Source organism: Eretmochelys imbricata, chromosome 7, assembly GCF_965152235.1.
Source record: "Eretmochelys imbricata isolate rEreImb1 chromosome 7, rEreImb1.hap1, whole genome shotgun sequence".
Lineage (NCBI taxonomy): Eukaryota > Metazoa > Chordata > Testudines > Cheloniidae > Eretmochelys > Eretmochelys imbricata.
The window spans coordinates 55,477-73,958 of NC_135578.1; the positions used below are offsets into that span (position 1 = coordinate 55,477).

The 18,482-nt window shown below is 40.9% G+C and overlaps 1 protein-coding gene across 2 annotated transcripts in view; it reads left to right on the top strand.

Annotated features, from left to right (window-relative positions):
• The window catches only part of CCDC51 (coiled-coil domain containing 51), a 33,931-nt gene extending 21,359 nt beyond the window's left edge, over positions 1–12,572 (top strand). For both annotated transcript variants that reach the window (XM_077821779.1, XM_077821778.1), the window contains exon 4: positions 11,117–12,572. In XM_077821779.1, coding sequence (XP_077677905.1) covers positions 11,117–11,899 — 783 coding nt within the window. In that variant the 3' untranslated portion in view covers positions 11,900–12,572. The remainder of the gene's footprint in view (positions 1–11,116) is intronic.
• The last annotated feature ends 5,910 nt before the right edge of the window (positions 12,573–18,482 follow it).

Consider the following 18,482-nt stretch of genomic DNA (forward strand, 5'->3'; position numbering starts at 1 on the left):
TACATAAGGCGCTATGGATACCCATTAATATTATGCTTTACAGTCTGTGACCAAGCCAAGAAGGAAATGGTTCCCTCCCATATAGGAGGGAAGCACCTATCTCCCTGTCTCCAATGAGATTAAGCAAGGTGTGACTAAAAACAATGGAAGACCTGTTTACATAGTTATCAGCAAGGGGATGGGAAGCCCACAGGAAGGGAAGAACAACATGAGGTCATCCTGCTTCTTGAAACAAGGTCAATTAACTTTGCAAGATATAAGCAAGGACAGAAGCCGTCTTTGGCATCCGTCACTAGGCACACATAAGGGAGCAGAACTCTTGCAAGCTGAGAAAGATGGGCCCTTCAGCTGGGGGGGCGCGGGGTTTGAAGTCTCTGGAAACTGCATATAGGTGAGACACCTGCATAGGCAAAGATCTTTCCTAGAAAGACAAGGAAAACCAGTCCTTTGTGCTTCTGTGGAAGGTTCTGCCTGAGAGAGAGTCATCGATGGCAGGCGGGGAAAAAAAGATTGGTAAGAAATCTACTTTGAACAAAAACTGTAGTTTAAGTCTTAGTCACTAGAAAGCATATTCTGTTTTTACTTGTAACTTTTTTTTATCTTCATTCCTTATACTTGAACTCACTTAATCCTATGTATATTTTGTTAATAAATTTGTTTTATTTTTATTCTATTATAAACCAGCTCAATGCTGTGTTTGAAGGGAAGGGTGTATTTACCACAGTTAAGTTAATAAGTTATAATATGCTTGTCATAGAATCATAGGACTGGAAGGGACCTCAAGAGGTCATCTAGTCCAGTCCCCTGTGTTTTGTTTCTTTAAAGGACCAACACACCTTATTATTTCCTCTGAAGTGCCCAAGAGAGGGCTGGACACTTCAAGGCACATAGTTTTGTGGAACGTCAGGACTGGAAGTGTGTTGGGGTCACCTTGCTGGTTGTAACCAAGGCTGGTTGAAGCCAAAGTGGGGTTGTGGGTTACAGTTGGTGAACCAGGACTGGCTGCATAGCACACAGATACTCATGGTGTAAGCTGCATACTTATTGCTTATTGTGAGCATCCCAGGCAGAGAGCTATAATAGCAAAGGATTGTGAGGCACTCAGGGTTATAGGGTGAGAAGTGATACAACCCCTCACTGGTCTGGATTGCATCTTGAACCCTGTGACAGGGATGTATTAACAGTTCTGTACACATGCTCTCACTCTTGCACTCCAAGAGAAGGATCATGGACAAAGTGAAGAAATGAGCTTGGCAGCTCCAGTGCTCCCAAGTCTTCGTGCTGAGTTTAGACCATCCATACTTTGCATGATGATCAGGGAGAAGTACAGGGAAAGAAAATGAGGAGACCAAGAACAGACCCAAGAGAGGAATCTAGTGATGCCTAGAGAAGGGAAAGAAGAGGATGAGGATGCACTGAAACCACCATTGGAAAAAAAGCAGTCAGCTGCAATGGAGAAGAGAACCAAGAGAGGACAGAGTCACAGAAGCTCACAGAAGACAGAGGCTTCAGTAAGAAAGGGGAGATTCACTATGTGGAAAGGAGTCAAGGAGAATAATTAGAGAAGAGAGATCTTTGGTTGTATTGAGCAGGTGGTGTGATGCTCCTCAGGGATACCCAGGTTTCTGAGGTACCCCATCACCACCTGCCCTTAGCATGAGGCAGTTGTGTCTGTGCCTGCTGTGAATCAGCTCCCTCAGTGCACCAGCTTCTGGCAACACAAGCACTACTTTCCAGACCTTTGCAAGCCTCACTTTCTCTGTATAGATAGCAATAGGCACACACCTGTGAGTCCTTGGAGAATTCCCTGCAGCACCAACCTCTTACTCACGGAATACTCACAATATTACCACGCCCAATGTTCTTAAAGGAACAAAACACACCAGCTTGTAAGATTCAGCTCTGGACCGCCACCTTGTGCTAACACCACAGAACTTAGATATGTTTATAATGAATAAAGAATAAGTTTATTGTCCAAGATTCTAGTAATAGTGAGTAAGAATATTGGGAACAAATGGCTATATATGAGATGAAATCTTAACACTTTCTAGAGACTAAATTTAAAAGGTTAACTTCCTGTTTGCAGTTTTGTTGTAGCTGTATGGGTATGCAATATATGAGAGAGAAAGTAGGGAAGCTAATATCTCTTACTGGACCAACTTCTGTTGATGGAAGTTACAAGTTTTTGAGCTATGCAGAGCTCTTCTTCAGGTCTGCAGAAAGAAGCAGAGCAGATGGAGGTTAACCTCCTGTCTAAAGGAGTTTTATCTCACCCAAAGTTCTCTTCAGTGTTTTCAGCCTAGACTAGCGGAGACCCCTTATTCATGAAGCAAAACTGCTATTTTTATACTTTCTCAGTGAAGGGTGCTTGGGAGTCTTCTCTGCCCCCAAATATAGTTAAGAAAACTTTTGAAGTGTGCCCACCAAATAGGGTTCTCCCCCCAACCCCCCATTGCTTTTCTCTTCCTTTTAGATTTTTTTTTTTCTCCGAAGGCCTCACAATCCTTCATCAGCATTCAGCTCAGACTGGTGGTAAGAAGCCCATTGTGATTGAGGCAATACTCAGTTTACTTGTGAACAGATAGATGAATAAACATCTGACAGAAAACCACTTTTCACCTTTGGTGGTGACCTGTACCTACAGACTTTTAAAGAACATATTTTCAGTATGTATACATAACTCCTTACATAGTATTTATATATACATTTCACAATGATTTTGATGACCAGAGTGACACAGACCTCACATGATACTCTCTGGTGAACTAAAATGTATACACCAGACCCATGTGAGGCCTGTAACCCCTCTGCACCTCCTTCTCAGTTGGCATTAAGAAGTTCTTGGGTCACAGGCAGTCATTACAATTACTTTACTGGGGACTGTTTCAGTGGAATGGAGGGAATCTAGGAGACAGTTGTAAAAGCTGAAGCATCAGAAATGCATAGTATGGTTGAGTTTCAAGATGAAATCTGGTTAAATTAGTAACTTTTTATTTGGAGTTTATTTCTTTTGAGACTTTAGGATAGGTATTAGAGCTTTATTTAGACTTGGAAGGATTTTAATAATCCTGTGTGTTTATATAAAAATATATACAAAAGCGATGATTTAAAAGTTATTTAGGTTGCAAAGTCACTGAAATATTAGGAAATGCTATATTTAAGGTTGTCTTTGCCAGCCTATATTTGCCCCCTTGTGCATATGCACAATGATACAGTCTTTAGTTATATGATCACATACTATTTTTTCACAGGACTCTTGCTTTATTCAGTGCACATCATGGATGGTGCTTGGAGAATCTTCGTTCAGTGTGTGGTACCATACCTCACATGCAATCTTAAAAGAATCTTAAGGTTGAAAAGCCAGGCACTCAAAAGTTAGGAAATATTATAGTCAAGGTTACTTCTTCCCCCATGTGCATGTGCATTATGATAAAGATTTTAATTATGTGATCCTGCATCTTGGCAGGGGGTTAGACCAGATGCATTTGCAGTCCCTTCTAACCCTATGATTTGGTGATCACATACAATTTTTTCACAGGTCCACTTCTTCATTTCATGCTCAGAGTGGACAGTGCTCAGTGAATGATTCAGGGTAGTGTATTGAATGAGTCTGTAGCTATTGTCTGTAGGTCCCCTGCCTCATTTGCTGCCAAAGTTGGAAGGTTTGTAGTGAATAAGGAAGGGGACTGTAAGAAGAAAGAATGATATTGTATCTAAGGCAGTTAATTGCACGTCAGTATGCCTGGATCTGCTGCAGACTTCCTGTGACATGCTAGGCAAGTCACTTAGACCTGAATGTTTGCAGTTGTTGTTGTTGTTGTTATCTCTGTTTTACAGATAGTGAAACGCATGCTCCAGAAGAGCAAGTGAGTCATCCAAGGTTTCATAGCAAGTTGGTGCTGGAACCAGTCCCCTGACTTCCAGATTTAAATCTAATCCACTAGTTTATAGTATTATCTGGAAATACTATAGAAAGATTATGCCTCATAGAAAGATTAAAGGCCAAAATTGCATAAGTATCCACTAATTTTAGATGCATCAATGATTGGGTGCCTAGCTTCAAACTGTCAGCCTTGTTTTTAGAATTGTTGAGCATTCACAAATGCAACTGAAGTTACTGGGTGCCATGGATGCCCATCACTTCTGAAAAATTGGTCCAAATTGCCTCAAATATGGCAGTGTGTCCTAGCGGATAGAATACTGGACTGGGATTTAGGAGACCTGGATTCCACTCCCAGCTCTGCCATTGGCCTGCTGGACAAGTCAGTTCATCTCTCCAACTCAGTTTCCCTGTCTGTAAAATGGTATAATGATACTTCCTTTCTTTTATAAAGCTCTTTGAGACCCATGGATGAAAAGCACTATATAAGAGCTAGGTACTATTATTATTTTCAAGTTGTGCATCCATTTACTGAGTGTCCATGCAAATTTGGCCTTAATCCTTTTTTGCCTAAATTCCCTTTTTGTTGCATGGTGCTAATAATACCTCCCCATCTCACAAAGATGTGAAAAAAAACTCTATATTTCTCATATTCCGATATATGGTGATAACAGAGAAAGGTCTGTGAGTAAATTAATAATTTTGTATTCAGCAGAGAAAGTATTGAATTTAAAAAGAAATATTAAACACTTTCCTTCATTTGCTGACCTGTGTCCTTCCTGGGCACAGAATGAGGTAGAGCTCTGGTAGAGAATCTTATACTAGGGGGCCTGTGTCAGGGTGTACCAGGTCTTTGTGGCCCCTACTGGAGGCACTATTGCTCTGCTACACCCCCAGGAAGCAGTGAGGTTGAAGGAAAAAAGCAACAAAGTTGAGTCCTCCAGGCCTGCTTAGAGAGAATTCACTGAAGCAGCTGTCTTGAAAGCTCGAGAGAACTGGTCCTTCAAGGGCTAGAAGGGCTAGCGACAGCCAGTCGCTCAGCAGGTTCAGATAAAAGGAGTTGCAGGGCCTTAGCAGTTCTGTTCCAGGCTGACACCAGAAGGGCAAGGAATGGTGCTCTTCTCTGGCCAAAGGAACTTGAGGGAAAGCCAGAGTTTTGCTTTCTGACTGCATTTTGAAGATCTGCGTTTGCAAAGAGAGAGAGGGGATGTAAGAACCTTAATCCTGAGATAAGGGTGAAACTAAAAGGACCAGGTAGGAAGAGGCCCAGGGAAGAAGCAGCAACAAATTGAATCAAGTAGTATGTGTCAGCTGGTCCCTGGTTTGGAACCTGGAGTAGTAGACAGGCCTAGGTTCCCCTACTGGCCCCGGTGTAAACCTTAAGAAGGGGACAAGCCTTATTTGAGAGTCTGAACAAAGGGCTGATTTTAAAGGGCTCAGAGCTGGGGCTGAAGACCTCAGTGAGGGCAAATAGACTGTTTAATTATTGAACTCTTTAATACTCCAGAAGGAGTTCATTTGGCTTTTGTGACTTGCCAGAGGGCCTGGCCACTGAAGAACTGCTCAGTTTAGCTGGCAGCCTACAAGGGGTTCCAAGGATGAGAAATGGACTGTGGTATACCACTGAGACAATATGAGGTGCTCAAGAGGTGTGTGCCTCTTTATGGGGCCAAATTAAGGTTCTGGTGTTTAACTTCTGATTGCTTGACTCTGAAACTTTATCCTTTCCCTTTTAACGTAAGGAATTTTTTTGTATTTCATTTACAGATCACATTATTGTAGTACCCAGAAGCCGCAGTTAGGATTAGGGCTTCTCAGTGCTAGATGTTGTACAAATACAAAGGCTGACATGGAGCTCACAGCCTAGGAAGACTAGGGATATATGTAGGCTGGGGAAGAAGGAGATAATCAAATATTCCAAATGTGTATATGCATTTAAAATGTTATAACTTTTTTATTGCATGAACTTTTTTATAGCATAAATGTAGACCTTTAGCCTAGTCATTAAATGTTGGGTGACTTGTAGGCCACATAGCAGAAATGGGTTTTGAAAAGGAATATGAAGGAGAGGGTAGTAATCTTATGGGTGTGTTTAGGGAGGGCTTTCCATCCACTTCAATTTGAGTGACATATGCTGAAGGTCTCATGCTGCCTGTACTAAAACATCCTCGGAATTTCAAAACATTATAGATGACAATTTCCTAACTCCACAAGTGTTGCCGCCAACACGGGAACACTATATTAGACCTTATCCTAATAGATAAAGAGGAACTTATCACAGAATTAGAAGTTAATGGTAATTTAGGTACAAGTGATCCTGATTACATTTATAATGTGCAAGCAGAATAAATTCCAGACCAGTAATATACAATTTCACAAAGCTGAAAACAGTTATGAGCTAAATCAACTGGGAGGCAGAATTTAATTAGAAAAATCTGAATGATTATTGGACATCATCGAAGAACACCTTACTAGATGCCCAAAAAGCCTCAATCCCACAACTGAGGAAGAAAGCTGTGCTGGTTAAAAAACCAACCTGGTTTAGAGGGGACGTGAAGGGAGCTGTGTGTCTGTCTGTCTGTCTCGAGAGAGATGTATGTATGAAAATTGATAAGAGAAGCCAAGGGACACAAGGAGAAATCTATGGCCAGCAGAGTTAAGGATAATAAAGAGGAGTTTGTTAAATTATATTGGGAACAAAAGGAATCCTGACAATGATAGTGTTCTATTAATAGATGAAAATGGTAGAGTTATCAATCATAATGCAGAAAAGGCAGAAGTGTTCAATAAATATTCCTTTTCTGTATTTGGGTAAAAGCAGATGATGCAATCTTGTCATCTGGTGATAACACTCCTTCCATTCTACTAGTATTTATGGAGGATGTAAAACAGAAGCTACTAAAGTTAGATAATTTTAAATCAGCAGTTCCAGATAATTTGCATCCAAAAGTTTTAGAAGAGCTTGCTGAGGAGCTCGCTGGTCCATTAATGCTGATTTTCAATAAATCTTGGTGCACTGGGGAAGTTTCAGATGACTGGAAGAAAGCTAATGTGACAATTTTTAAAAAGGGTAAATAGGATGACCTGGGTAATTATAGGCCTGTCAGCATGATGTCAATCCTTGGCAAGATAATGAAGCATCTGATATAGGACTCAATTAATAAAGAACCTAAAGGAGGATAATTTAATAAATGAAAATCAACATGGATTTATGGAAAATAGATCCTGTCAAGCTATCTTCATATTTGTTTTACATTATGAAATTACAAGTTTGATAAAGGTAATAGTGTTGACATAATATACTTTGACTTCTCTAAGGCATTTGACTTTTTGAATAAAGACTGGAATGATATAAAATTAACATGGCACACATTAAATGGATTAAAAACTGGTGAACGGATAGATCTGAAAATGTAACTGTAAACAGGGAATCATCACTGAGCGAGTCTATTTCTAGTGGGGTCCTGCATGGACTGGTTCTTGGCCCTACGCTATTTAACATCTTTATCAATAAATTGGAAGAAAACATAAAATCATTGCTGATAAAGTTTGCAGATGACATAAAAATTGGGGGAGTGGCAAATAATGAAGAGGACAGGTCACTGATTGAGAATGATCTGGATCACTTGGCAAAATGGGCACAAGCAAACATTATGCATTTTAGTATAACTAAATGTAAATATATACCTCTAGAAACAAAGAATGTAGGCCATACTTACAGGATGGAGGGCTCTATCCTGGTAAGCTGTGACTCTGAAAAAGATTTGGGGTTCATGGTGGGCTAATAAGCTGAACATGAGCTCCCAGTGCAAAGCTGTGGCCAAAAGAGCTAATGTGATTCTGGGAAGCATAACAGGGGAATCTCAAGCAGGAATAGAGAGGTTATTTTACATCTGTATGTGGCTTTGGTGTGACCACTGCTGGAATACTGTGTGCAGTTCTGATGCCCACAATTCAAGAAGGATGTTGGTAAATTGGACAGGGTTCAGAGAAGAGTCATGAGAGAGATTAAAGGATTAGAAAACATGTCTTATAGTGATAGACTCAAGGAGCTTAATCTATTTATTTTAACAAAGAGCAGGTTAAGGGTGACCTGATTGTCTATAAGAACCTACGTAGGGAACAAATACTTAATAATGGGCTCTTCAATATAGCAGAGAAAGCTATAACACGATCCAGTGGCTAGAAATTGAAGCTAGACAAATTCAGACTAGAAATAAGGCATACATTTTTAATGGTGAGAGTAATTAACTAAGGGAACAATTTACCAAGGATCATGATGGATTCTCCATCATGGACAATTTTTAAAACAAGATTGGATGTTTTTCTAAAAGATCTGCTGTAAGAATTATTTTGTTGAAGTTCTCTGGCCTGTGCTATACAGAGTATCAGACTAGATTATCATAATGGTCCCTTCTGGGATTAAAATTTATCAATCTATGTGTAAGAAACAGAGTAGAAGAAAGAAAAGGAGTACTTGTGGCACCTTAGAGACTAACCAATTTATTTGAGCATAAGCTTTCGTGAGCTACAGCTCACTTCATCGGATGCATACTGTGGAAAATACAGAAGAAGTTCTTATACATACAAACCATGAAAAAATGGGTGTTTACCACTACAAAAGGTTTTCTCTCCCCCTACCCCACTCTCCTGCTGGTAATAGCTTATTTAAAGTGATCACTCTCCTTACAATATGTATGATAATCAAGTTGGGCCATTTCCAGCACAAATCCAGGGTTTAACAAGAATGTCTGAGGAACAGGGGCGGGGGTAGGAAAAAACAAGGGGAAATAGGTTACCTTGCATAATGACTTAGCCACTCCCAGTCTCTATTCAAGCCTAAGTTAATTGTATCCAATTTGCAAATGAATTCCAATTCAACAGTCTCTCGCTGGAGTCTGGTTTTAAAGTTTTTCTGTTGTAATATCGCAACTTTCATGTCTGTAATCGCGTGACCAGAGAGATTGAAGTGTTCTCCGACTGGTTTATGAATATTATAATTCTTGACATCTGATTTGTGTCCATTTATTCTTTTACGTAGAGACTGTCCAGTTTGACCAATGTACATGGCAGAGGGGCATTGCTGGCACATGATGGCATATATCACATTGGTAGATGTGCAGGTGAACGAGCCTCTGATAGTGTGGCTGATGTTATTAGGCCCTGTGATGGTGTCCCCTGAATAGATATGTGGGCACAGTTGGTAACGGGCTTTGTTGCAAGGATAGGTTCCTGGGTTAGTGGTTCTGTTGTGTGGTATGTGGTTGCTTGTGAGTATTTGCTTCAGGTTGGGGGGCTGTCTCCCAAGATTTGTGAGAGTGTTGGGTCATCCTTCAGGATAGGTTGTAGATCCTTAATAATGCGTTGGAGGAGTTTTAGTTGGGGGCTGAAGGTGACGGCTAGTGGCGTTCTGTTATTTTCTTTGTTAGGCCTGTCCTGTAGTAGGTTACTTCTGGGAACTCTTCTGGCTCTATCAATCTGTTTCTTCACTTCCGCAGGTGTGTATTGTAGTTGTAAGAATGCTTGATAGAGATCTCGTAGGTGTTTGTCTCTGTCTGAGGGGTTGGAGCAAATGCGGTTGTATCGCAGAGCTTGGCTGTAGACAATGGATCGTGTGGTCTGGTGTGGTCAGGGTGAAAGCTGGAGGCATGTAGGTAGGAATAGCGGTCAGTAGGTTTCCGGTATAGGGTGGTGTTTATGTGACCATCGTTTATTAGCACTGTAGTGTCCAGGAAGTGGATCTCTTGTGTGGATTGGACCAGGGTGAGGTTGATGGTGGGATGGAAATTGTTGAAATCATGGTGGAATTCCTCAAGGGCTTCTTTTCCATGGGTCCAGATGAAGATGTCATCAATATAGCGCAAGTAGAGTAGGGGCGTTAGGGGACGAGAGCTGAGGAAGCGTTGTTCTAAGTCAGCCATAAAAATGTAGAAGAGTAGAAGAAAGTTTGCAGATTCTTGTTTGAGAAGCATGGGTGGTTGAATCTAGGATTGTAAGTGGGCTACAGGGTAAAGCAGTAAGAAAACAGCAGTGGTTAAGTACTGAGGGACAGAGCTGTGAAGGGCTTGCTGGTGAGGAGAAAACATTGGAACTTGATATAATGGAAGAGGGGAAGCAAGTGGAGTGATTCAAAGGGAGATTAAGTGATTGTAGTCAGTGAAGATCAAGAAAGATCAATTAGCTGTGTTTTGTTTGGGTCAGGCAACGTAGATGGGTGAGTTTGAGTCAGACAGTGTATCATGGAAGGCCAGAGAGGAGGCAATTTTGGTAATCCAGATTTGGGAGATGCAGGCCTGGACAAGTTTTAGCAATGTAGAAAAAAGAAAAGAGAATGGACTCTCAAAAAATGTTCTGGTCAAGATACAGACCAAGCCTGGGTGTTTTGGGTGAGAGATGAAGAACTGGAAGAGGACTCTCAGGTTATGGTACTACACCGGACCCTCGCTAGAACGCGCCTCTATATAGCACGAATTCACATATAACGCAGTCACGGCCATGGATCCCAAATTTAATTACTTTAATTGCAATTCATTTTAACATGGTTCCCGCTATAATGTGGTCCCTGCGTTAACGAGGTACCGCGCATGGATCCCAAATCCCCCGCACAGGGTCCGCTATATTTGACAGGAAAAGATGATGGTGTCAGTGTTGACAGAATGAAGGTAAGTAGAGAGAACTTTGGAGGAAAATGCAGTGTGGGTTTGGCTGCATTACTTTCAGATTGCTTGAGACATCCAGGAGGTGTCATCAGAGGAACAGACTGAGATGCATGGATGAATGGAGACAGACATCAAGAGTGGAAAGGTAGATTTGTGAGTCATTGGTGTAAAGATGGTAATTTAAAGTAATGGGGGCACATAAGATGACTCACAGGTAGATTGTAAAGGGAGAAGAGGAAGATACCAAGGACAGACCTATATGTGACAAATCTCTGCACAGCAAAGCTTAAAGTGTAATTCTTGATCATCATTTTTAGTCTTTAATTTTCACTGGAAATTACATCTCAGATTGTGATAACTAGATTTGACTAAGGAAATCTGACACTAAAATAAGACATTTCTGAGATAGAAATGATTCCGGGACACAGCTGAGGTATATTAAATTCCACTATAGTTCCGTGCATAGAGAAAAAGGTATGTATACCCCAAACCAAGTATTTAATTCGTAGATGTAGACTTCAATGTGCTTTTATAATTACACATCACATCTTATTCAATATGTCATGTTTTTTTGCAGGAGGAGAAGAGGTACCGAACTGCCTATGTAAGTGCAGAGGAATCTGAGCGGGAAAAGTTCTCTCTCTTCTCTGCAGCTGTGAGGGAAAGCCATGAAAAAGAGAGAACAAGAGCAGAAAAAACAAAGAACTGGTCCATTATTGGTTCTGTACTGGGAGCTATTATCGGTGTCCTTGGTTCCACCTATATTAACCGAGTAAGGCTGCAAGAATTAAAAGCCTTAGTTCTTGAAGCACAGAAGGGACCGATAAGCTTACAGGAGGCTATCAAAGAACAGGCGTCAAACCACTACATACAACAGAAGGATCTCAGTGACCTCATTGTGACCCTGAGGAACATGTTGGAAGCTGGGGCTGGGACATCACAGGAAATGAAAGAGGATGTTTCCTTAGCTAAAGAAGGCACGACTGCATCATTAAAAACAGACCCTCTTTTAGTTTCTTTGAAAGAACATCTAAACTACTCTAAACAAGTCAGTTCCTGCATGGGGAGTTTACAACAGCAGCTTAGCACCCTGGAAAAAAGTTTAGGACAAATGACTGCTGAGGTACAAAATGTTAAACATGCAGTTCATTCTAGACCTGTGGAAAGAATGGTGCTTGGCTCTTCAGCTGAGGTAAAGGGTCAGGCCTTAGCCATGCAGGATGTGATTCTAGAATTGTGTGATGCAGAGCGGCGACTGGAAACACAAATCAAAAGAAGTTCAATCTTTAGCACTGCACTAACCTGCACTGTGTTTGCTGTTACTCTTCCCGTGCTATACCTTTTATTGAAAGGAAATTAGTCTCCAATGGAGAGAAACATAATTTCCTATGTTAATAAAATTACATTTGTACTCTAAACACTGGGAGTTAGTGCTAGTTAAAAATCTGTATTAACAGTTTCTAATCTTGCTTTCTCCATAATTCATAGAAATGGAAAACACATTTGAACATTTAGTCCTTCCCCCCAGGCAGGTTTACTTTTTGCATTATTTTTTTTTCTGTCTAGCACTTTGTACAGTCAAGTTTAAATGTCTCAAGCAATGGGAGTTCCACAACTTCATTTTGGTCGATTCTTCTGCCATCATCTTTTCTAGTTTATTCTGCAATCCTGTAGAGTTTACTCTGAGACTGTTCCTCATGTTCAGATTGATTTTTTTTTTTAAACTTTTCATTATTTGTGTTTATACCCTTTGGTTTCCATATATAATTCTCCCTCATTCAAGCTTATTACTTACCTTATTGATTTTTCAATTTGTCCATACCCAAAACTCTGCTGGGCAATTTATCAAACAAATAAAAATGTCTACCATGAAGATTTTTATGTAAATTTTAAATATGGTACAATGAGTGGAAGTGACAAACAATAGGGATGGGATGTCCAAGGAAGGATGAAGGTTACAGGAAAATGATCCTGCGATTATCCATTCAAGGTGTGTGTACAGCTTGAGGGTGCAATTAAAATATTTTTGGTAACTTATTGACTCACTTCTATTACTAATTATATAGTGTCTCAAAAGCATGCTTGATGCTTTAGCTGCCTAATTATAGACTGTTCCCAGTCCCAAAGAGTTTACAGCCTAAATAGATGTCAGATAACCAAATAATGAGAGGACAGGGACAGGTATACAAACGTGATTGAGACTGGCATATGACTGTTGCATCCCCTTTTGGTGATTCAAGTCTATCCCATGCTTTCCCTGCAGCTCTTATCCATCACTGGCTGCCCTATAAAGTTTTGCTGGCATTGCTTTGTAAGTCAGGGGTGTGGGGAAAAAACCACTCTTGGTAACATTGCTATGCTGGCAAATCCCCTAGTGTAGACACAGCTATGGAGACAGAATAGTGCTTCTCTCGGCATCATCGGTGCTGGACTCCATGGCTGCTCCAGGGGAAAAAAATTAGCGGGTGCTTAGCACCCACCAGCTATAGAGCTGCAGCCCCAGCCAGGGATCAGTAGTTCCTGAGCAGCCCGGTCCCCACCGATCAGCTAATAGATGGCTGTGTTAATCACCTATGAGCTGTTCAACTTTTGTAGCCCCTGGGCTTGCTGTAGCAAAGGCTGACCCAGTCCTGCTTCAGCCCTGGGTGGGGGGTGCAGCCCCTCCTCCAGCAGCCTCAGGAAGCTGCTCCAGCCAGGGTTAGTGTTGGGCGAGGGGAGGAGCGCAGGGTTCCCTCTGCTCTGCAGAAGCCCAGCCTGATCAGCAGCGGTGAGACCCTGCTCACCTTGGTCACCCCGCCTTCTACCTATATCTCCTGGGCAAGGGCTCCAACTGCAGGCAGCACTAGATGAGTCCTGTTTCAGGCAACGGGAGCCTAGCTGGAGGTGGGCGGGCATGCTGCAGTGTCAGGAGAGGGGGAGGGGAGTCCACCATGGGCACAGTTTGGTGGTGGAGGGACATGCAGAGTCACTGCCACTCCCTTCCTGCATTTCTGCCAGTGCCAAGCTGCTCTGCGTAGGTGGGGAAGTGTCTGTCCTCAGGGTGCCATTTAGGGGAGGAAGCGGGGGATGACTGTCCTGGCCCCCCACAATAGTAAAAATCTGGGAGCAAATTTGTCTCTCTCATCTCTCCCTTGCACCCATGCATCCTTTATCCAAAATACTCATTTGGCACTGAAGTTAAATAGGTGTTGACAAAATTAGACAAAACAGAGTTTTGCAAAATGTGATTTAAAATCCCTTCCCCTTTCCTTTGCTCAATTTTTTGTCTCTTGAGTCTTGTGAATGATGTTATCATTTCACTAGTTCTCCTGTTATCATAGGCTTTGTCTGGACTGGCATTTGTCCTCTTGTTGTAATTGATTGCCAATTCCTTGTTAAGTGACTGTAAATGCTAATCTAGACTTGCAAAGTATCAGGACATGTTGGCTCAGCCTCAGGCAAACCACAAAACTTTGTGCCCCAGAACAAACATTTGTGGAGAACTTCAGTTATCAACACAAAAAGAAAAGGAGTCCTTGTGGCACCTTAGAGACTAACCAATTTATTTGAGCATGAGCTTTCGTGAGCTACAGCTCACTTCATCAGATGCATACCGTGGAAACTGCAGCAGACTTTATCAACACAGTTAGCATTTACAATCTATTAGCTCAAATTATAACAGGACCATCAACTCTAGTCTAGACAAAGACAAAGCATAAATCCCCCAGGCTAGGCAGGACCTGGATTTTTAATATAAAAGGAGGCAATATAAATGTCTCGTCCCTCTCCAAAACAACACATCAGAAGAAAATCAAACAAAGGCACAATCTCAGTTATTGCCCCTTTACAGATCACCTTTAAAAATGAAAGAAAAGGAGTACTTGTGGCACCTTAGAGACTAACAAATTTATTTGAGCATAAGCTTTCGTGAGCTACAGCTCACTTCATTGGATGCATTCAATGAAGTGAGCTGTAGCTCACGAAAGCTTATGCTCAAATAAATTTGTTAGTCTCTAAGGTGCCACAAGTACTCCTTTTCTTTTTGCAAATACAGACTAACACGGCTGCTACTCTGAAACCTGCCATTTAATATCCCAGTTGCTCTAAAACGGACATGCATAGTGAGATTACCTTGAACAATGGTATTCCACAACTGAAACTGAAGTAGAGGGGAACTCCCATTGAGATGAGTGGGTCATTTCACACCACCCAGAGCTATTGTATTAGACTATTCATCTCTTTGGAGCATCCTAATTCATCTGAGCACACCCGACTGAGGTGAATGGGCCATTCCACACATCAACAGTTCTCCTGTACTGCAGAGCCCCTTCCTTTGCACTAGCTCCCTGAAGTGGATACAAAGTCTGGGTTCCCTATTCATCTTGCTGCCTCCAACTGGTAGAGGTGCTCCTCACAGCCCATTGGTTACCATCTTCCTTTCTTCCCATGTCTCTTCCAGCCCTACAGGGAGCATGGTGGGGCCAGGAGGAGAGCAGAGCTGGTATCTAAAGTGACAGATCATTCCCCTCTCATAGGGGCCCTCCAATCATGCACCCTCACTAACACTTCTTCCTCAAGAAACAAGGGAAATTAACTGCCCAAAAACATGGTTAATGCAGGTCTTATTTACACTACAGCACTACAGTATAGTTGTGCCGGCTAGATTCACCCTTGCTTATTACCCTCTTCAATTCAAGAAGTGTGTTTCAAATTCCTGCTGGCACTGCCAGTCTGACGTGCCTTCTCTGGCTAGTCAGATTGGGTTTATATCTGCTGGTGAACCATAGTGCCACTCATCAGACTGCTTCCCAGGCTGGTGATCCACCTGTGTTTCATTAATTTTATATCAGTGTAACGCCACTGATTTCATTGGGGTTGCTCCTGCGTTACACTGCTACAAGTGAGGAGAGAATCAAGCATAGGACCAACTCTGTGGGTGCTGCAGCGCTCAAGCACCCATGGAAAAAAATAGTGGGAGTGGTCAACACCCACCAGTCACAGCTGTTCAGCTGGGCTGCTATTCAGCAGCTGGCATAGGGCCTCAGGGAAGAGCATGGAGTGGGGGCAGGAAGAGGCGGAGTGAGAGTGGAGCACCCACCAGGAAAAATAAAAGTCAGCACCTATGCTTGGCATAACTAATGTCACTCAGGGAGGTGGTGTTACTATGCTGAGCGAAAAATCTCCTCTTGGCATAAGTGATGTCTATGTTGGGGGCTGTGCCAGTATATAGCTATAATTGCAAAGCATTTGTTGAGTAGTTAGGGCCTAGATTTAGCCCTTAGCTGTAGTCAGTTCATGTCTATTAACTAACTCTCTAGCCAATTACCACCTTTTTCTTTCCTCCTCATAGTTGCTCTTCTCTGAACACTTTCCAGTTTTTCTCAATTTTTTTAAATATTGGCATGACCAGAACTGAAAAGAGTATTCTAGAAAGAATACACAGCACAGCTCTGCATAGAAGAGAGACTATGTCTGCCTTGCTCCATGATGTGATGCCTTTGTGTATGCATCACAAAATGACAAACTCCTGTTTAATTTGCTGTCCACCTGGCTCTTTCAGCCTTCCTATATTCTAGGTTTCTCCTGCCCAGTTAGTTTTTGTTTGATTACTTTTTGTAAGATGTATTAGTTTGCATTTCTCTGATTTTATTACCTTCCCCTATTTCTGTTCTCTTTGGGTCCCTTTGTATTATTTCTCTGTCTTCACTGGTATTTGCTACACTGCCAAATTTAGTATAAGTGACTTTAATTAATATGTCCTTACCAAACACTATACATTAGATTGTACATTAAACACTACTGTACATTAAACACTATACATACACTGTACATTAAAGATGACCATTTTCTATACCATTCCCTAATGTATCCACTAGACATTCCCCACTTGTCCAGAATCTTTCATCTTCTGCCAGTTGCTTAGAGGAAGGTGAAAAAAAATGTGTCTGTTTTTTTAAAAAGTTTATGATAAGGTCCCGTGTGAAAGATTAAGAAAAATAAGCACAAGGTAAGACGTAAATAGATGAAAACTGGTTATGCGATATTCAGATTTACACCATAAGATTGTAAAATATTCAGACCTTAAGCCCCTGGGGCAGGGGCTGTCACTTATGTTTTTGTACAAAATGCGGCACAGTGGGGCCCCAACCCTCATTTGGGGCATTCAGACACTACTGTAATATAAATAATAAACAGTAATAATAGGGAACATTTCGATGGTTGGCTGCATATCAGTGAAGAGTAAGAGCTTTTAAGAATTTGTATTGTGACCTTTGCATTTTAATATATTAATTATTTCGAGGGCAAAGTGAGTAACATATTGTTAGCGTTTGTTGGTGAAATTTCGTGGGTTGGTAAGTGCCACTGATGATTGAAAAAATTCCAGTGGATTCAAGGGCAGCACAAGTGCAAATTAAATTTAATTTCCATAAATGTAAAGTAATATTAATTTCATATGTCTTGCAAGAGCGTCTAAATGTCAGCATTGATGGAGAAGCTCAATAAAGATGTCTGCTGAATGTTTAGGTTTAAAAAAATAGTATACGTGGATGCATTTACAAAAAAAGAAATAGAAAATCATACAATTTACCAATATCAGTCGGCCTCATTGAGAATGCTGATCACAATTTTCACCCTTGGAAGTTTAAAGTTAGATACCTGGGCTTGTTCTACCTTGAAAATTTTGTTCTGGCATAGTTATGTCTGTCAGGTATGAAAAAAATACACACCTAGTGACATAATTATTAGGGCTGTCAATTAATCGCAGTTAATTCAAAAAAATTAATCGTGATTAATTGCATTGTTAAACCATAGTATACCAATTGAAATTTATTAAATATTTTTGGGTGTTTTCTATATTTTCAAATATATTGATTTCAATTACAACACAGACTACAAAGTATACAGTGCTATCTTTATATTTATTTTTATTGCAAATATTTGCACCATAAAAAGTCACAGAAATAGTATTTTTTTCAATTCACCTAATACAAGTACTGTAGTGCAATCTCTTTATCATGAAAAATGAACTTACAAATGTAGAATTATGTACAAAATAATCTGCATTCAAAAATAAAACAATGTAAAACTTTAGCGCCTACAAGGCCACTCAATCCTACTTCATCCAATTGCTCAGACAAACAAGTTTGGTTACAATTTGCAGGCAATAATGCTGCCTTCTTCTTATTTAAAATGTCACCTGAAAATGAGAACAGGTGTTTGCATGGCATTTTTGTAGCCGGCGTTGCAAGGTATTTATGTGCCAGATATGCTAAACATTTGTATGGCCCTTCATTCTTCGGCCACCATTCCAGATGACGTGCTTCCATGCTGATGATGCTTGTTAAAAATATAATGCGTTAATTAAATTTGTGACTGAACTCCTTGGGGGAGAATGGTATGTCTCCTCTTCTGTTTTACTCGCATTCTGCCATATATTTCCTGTTATAGCAATCTTGAATGATGACCCAGCACACATGGTTCATTTTAAGAACACTTTCACTGCAGATTTGTCAAAATGCAAAGAAGGTACCAGTGTGAGATTTCTAAAAATAGATACATCATTCGACCCAAGGTTTAAGAATCTGAAGTGCCATCCAAAATCTGAGAAGGACTAGGTGTGGAGCATGCTTTCAGAAGTCTTAAAAGAGCAACACTCCGATGTGGAAACTACAGAACCTGAACCACCAAAAAAGAAAATCAACCTTTTGCTGGTGGCATCTGACTCAGATGATGAAAATGAACATGTCGGTCTGCACTGATTTGGGTAGTTATTGAGCAGAACCTGTCATCAGCTTGGATGCATGTCCTCTAGAATGGTGGTTGAAGCATGAAGGGACATATGAATCTTTAGTACATCTGGCATGTAAATATCTTGCGACACTGGCTACAACAGTGCCATGTGAACACCTGTTTTCACTTTCAGGTGACATTGTAAACAAGAAGCAGGCAGCATTATCTCCTGC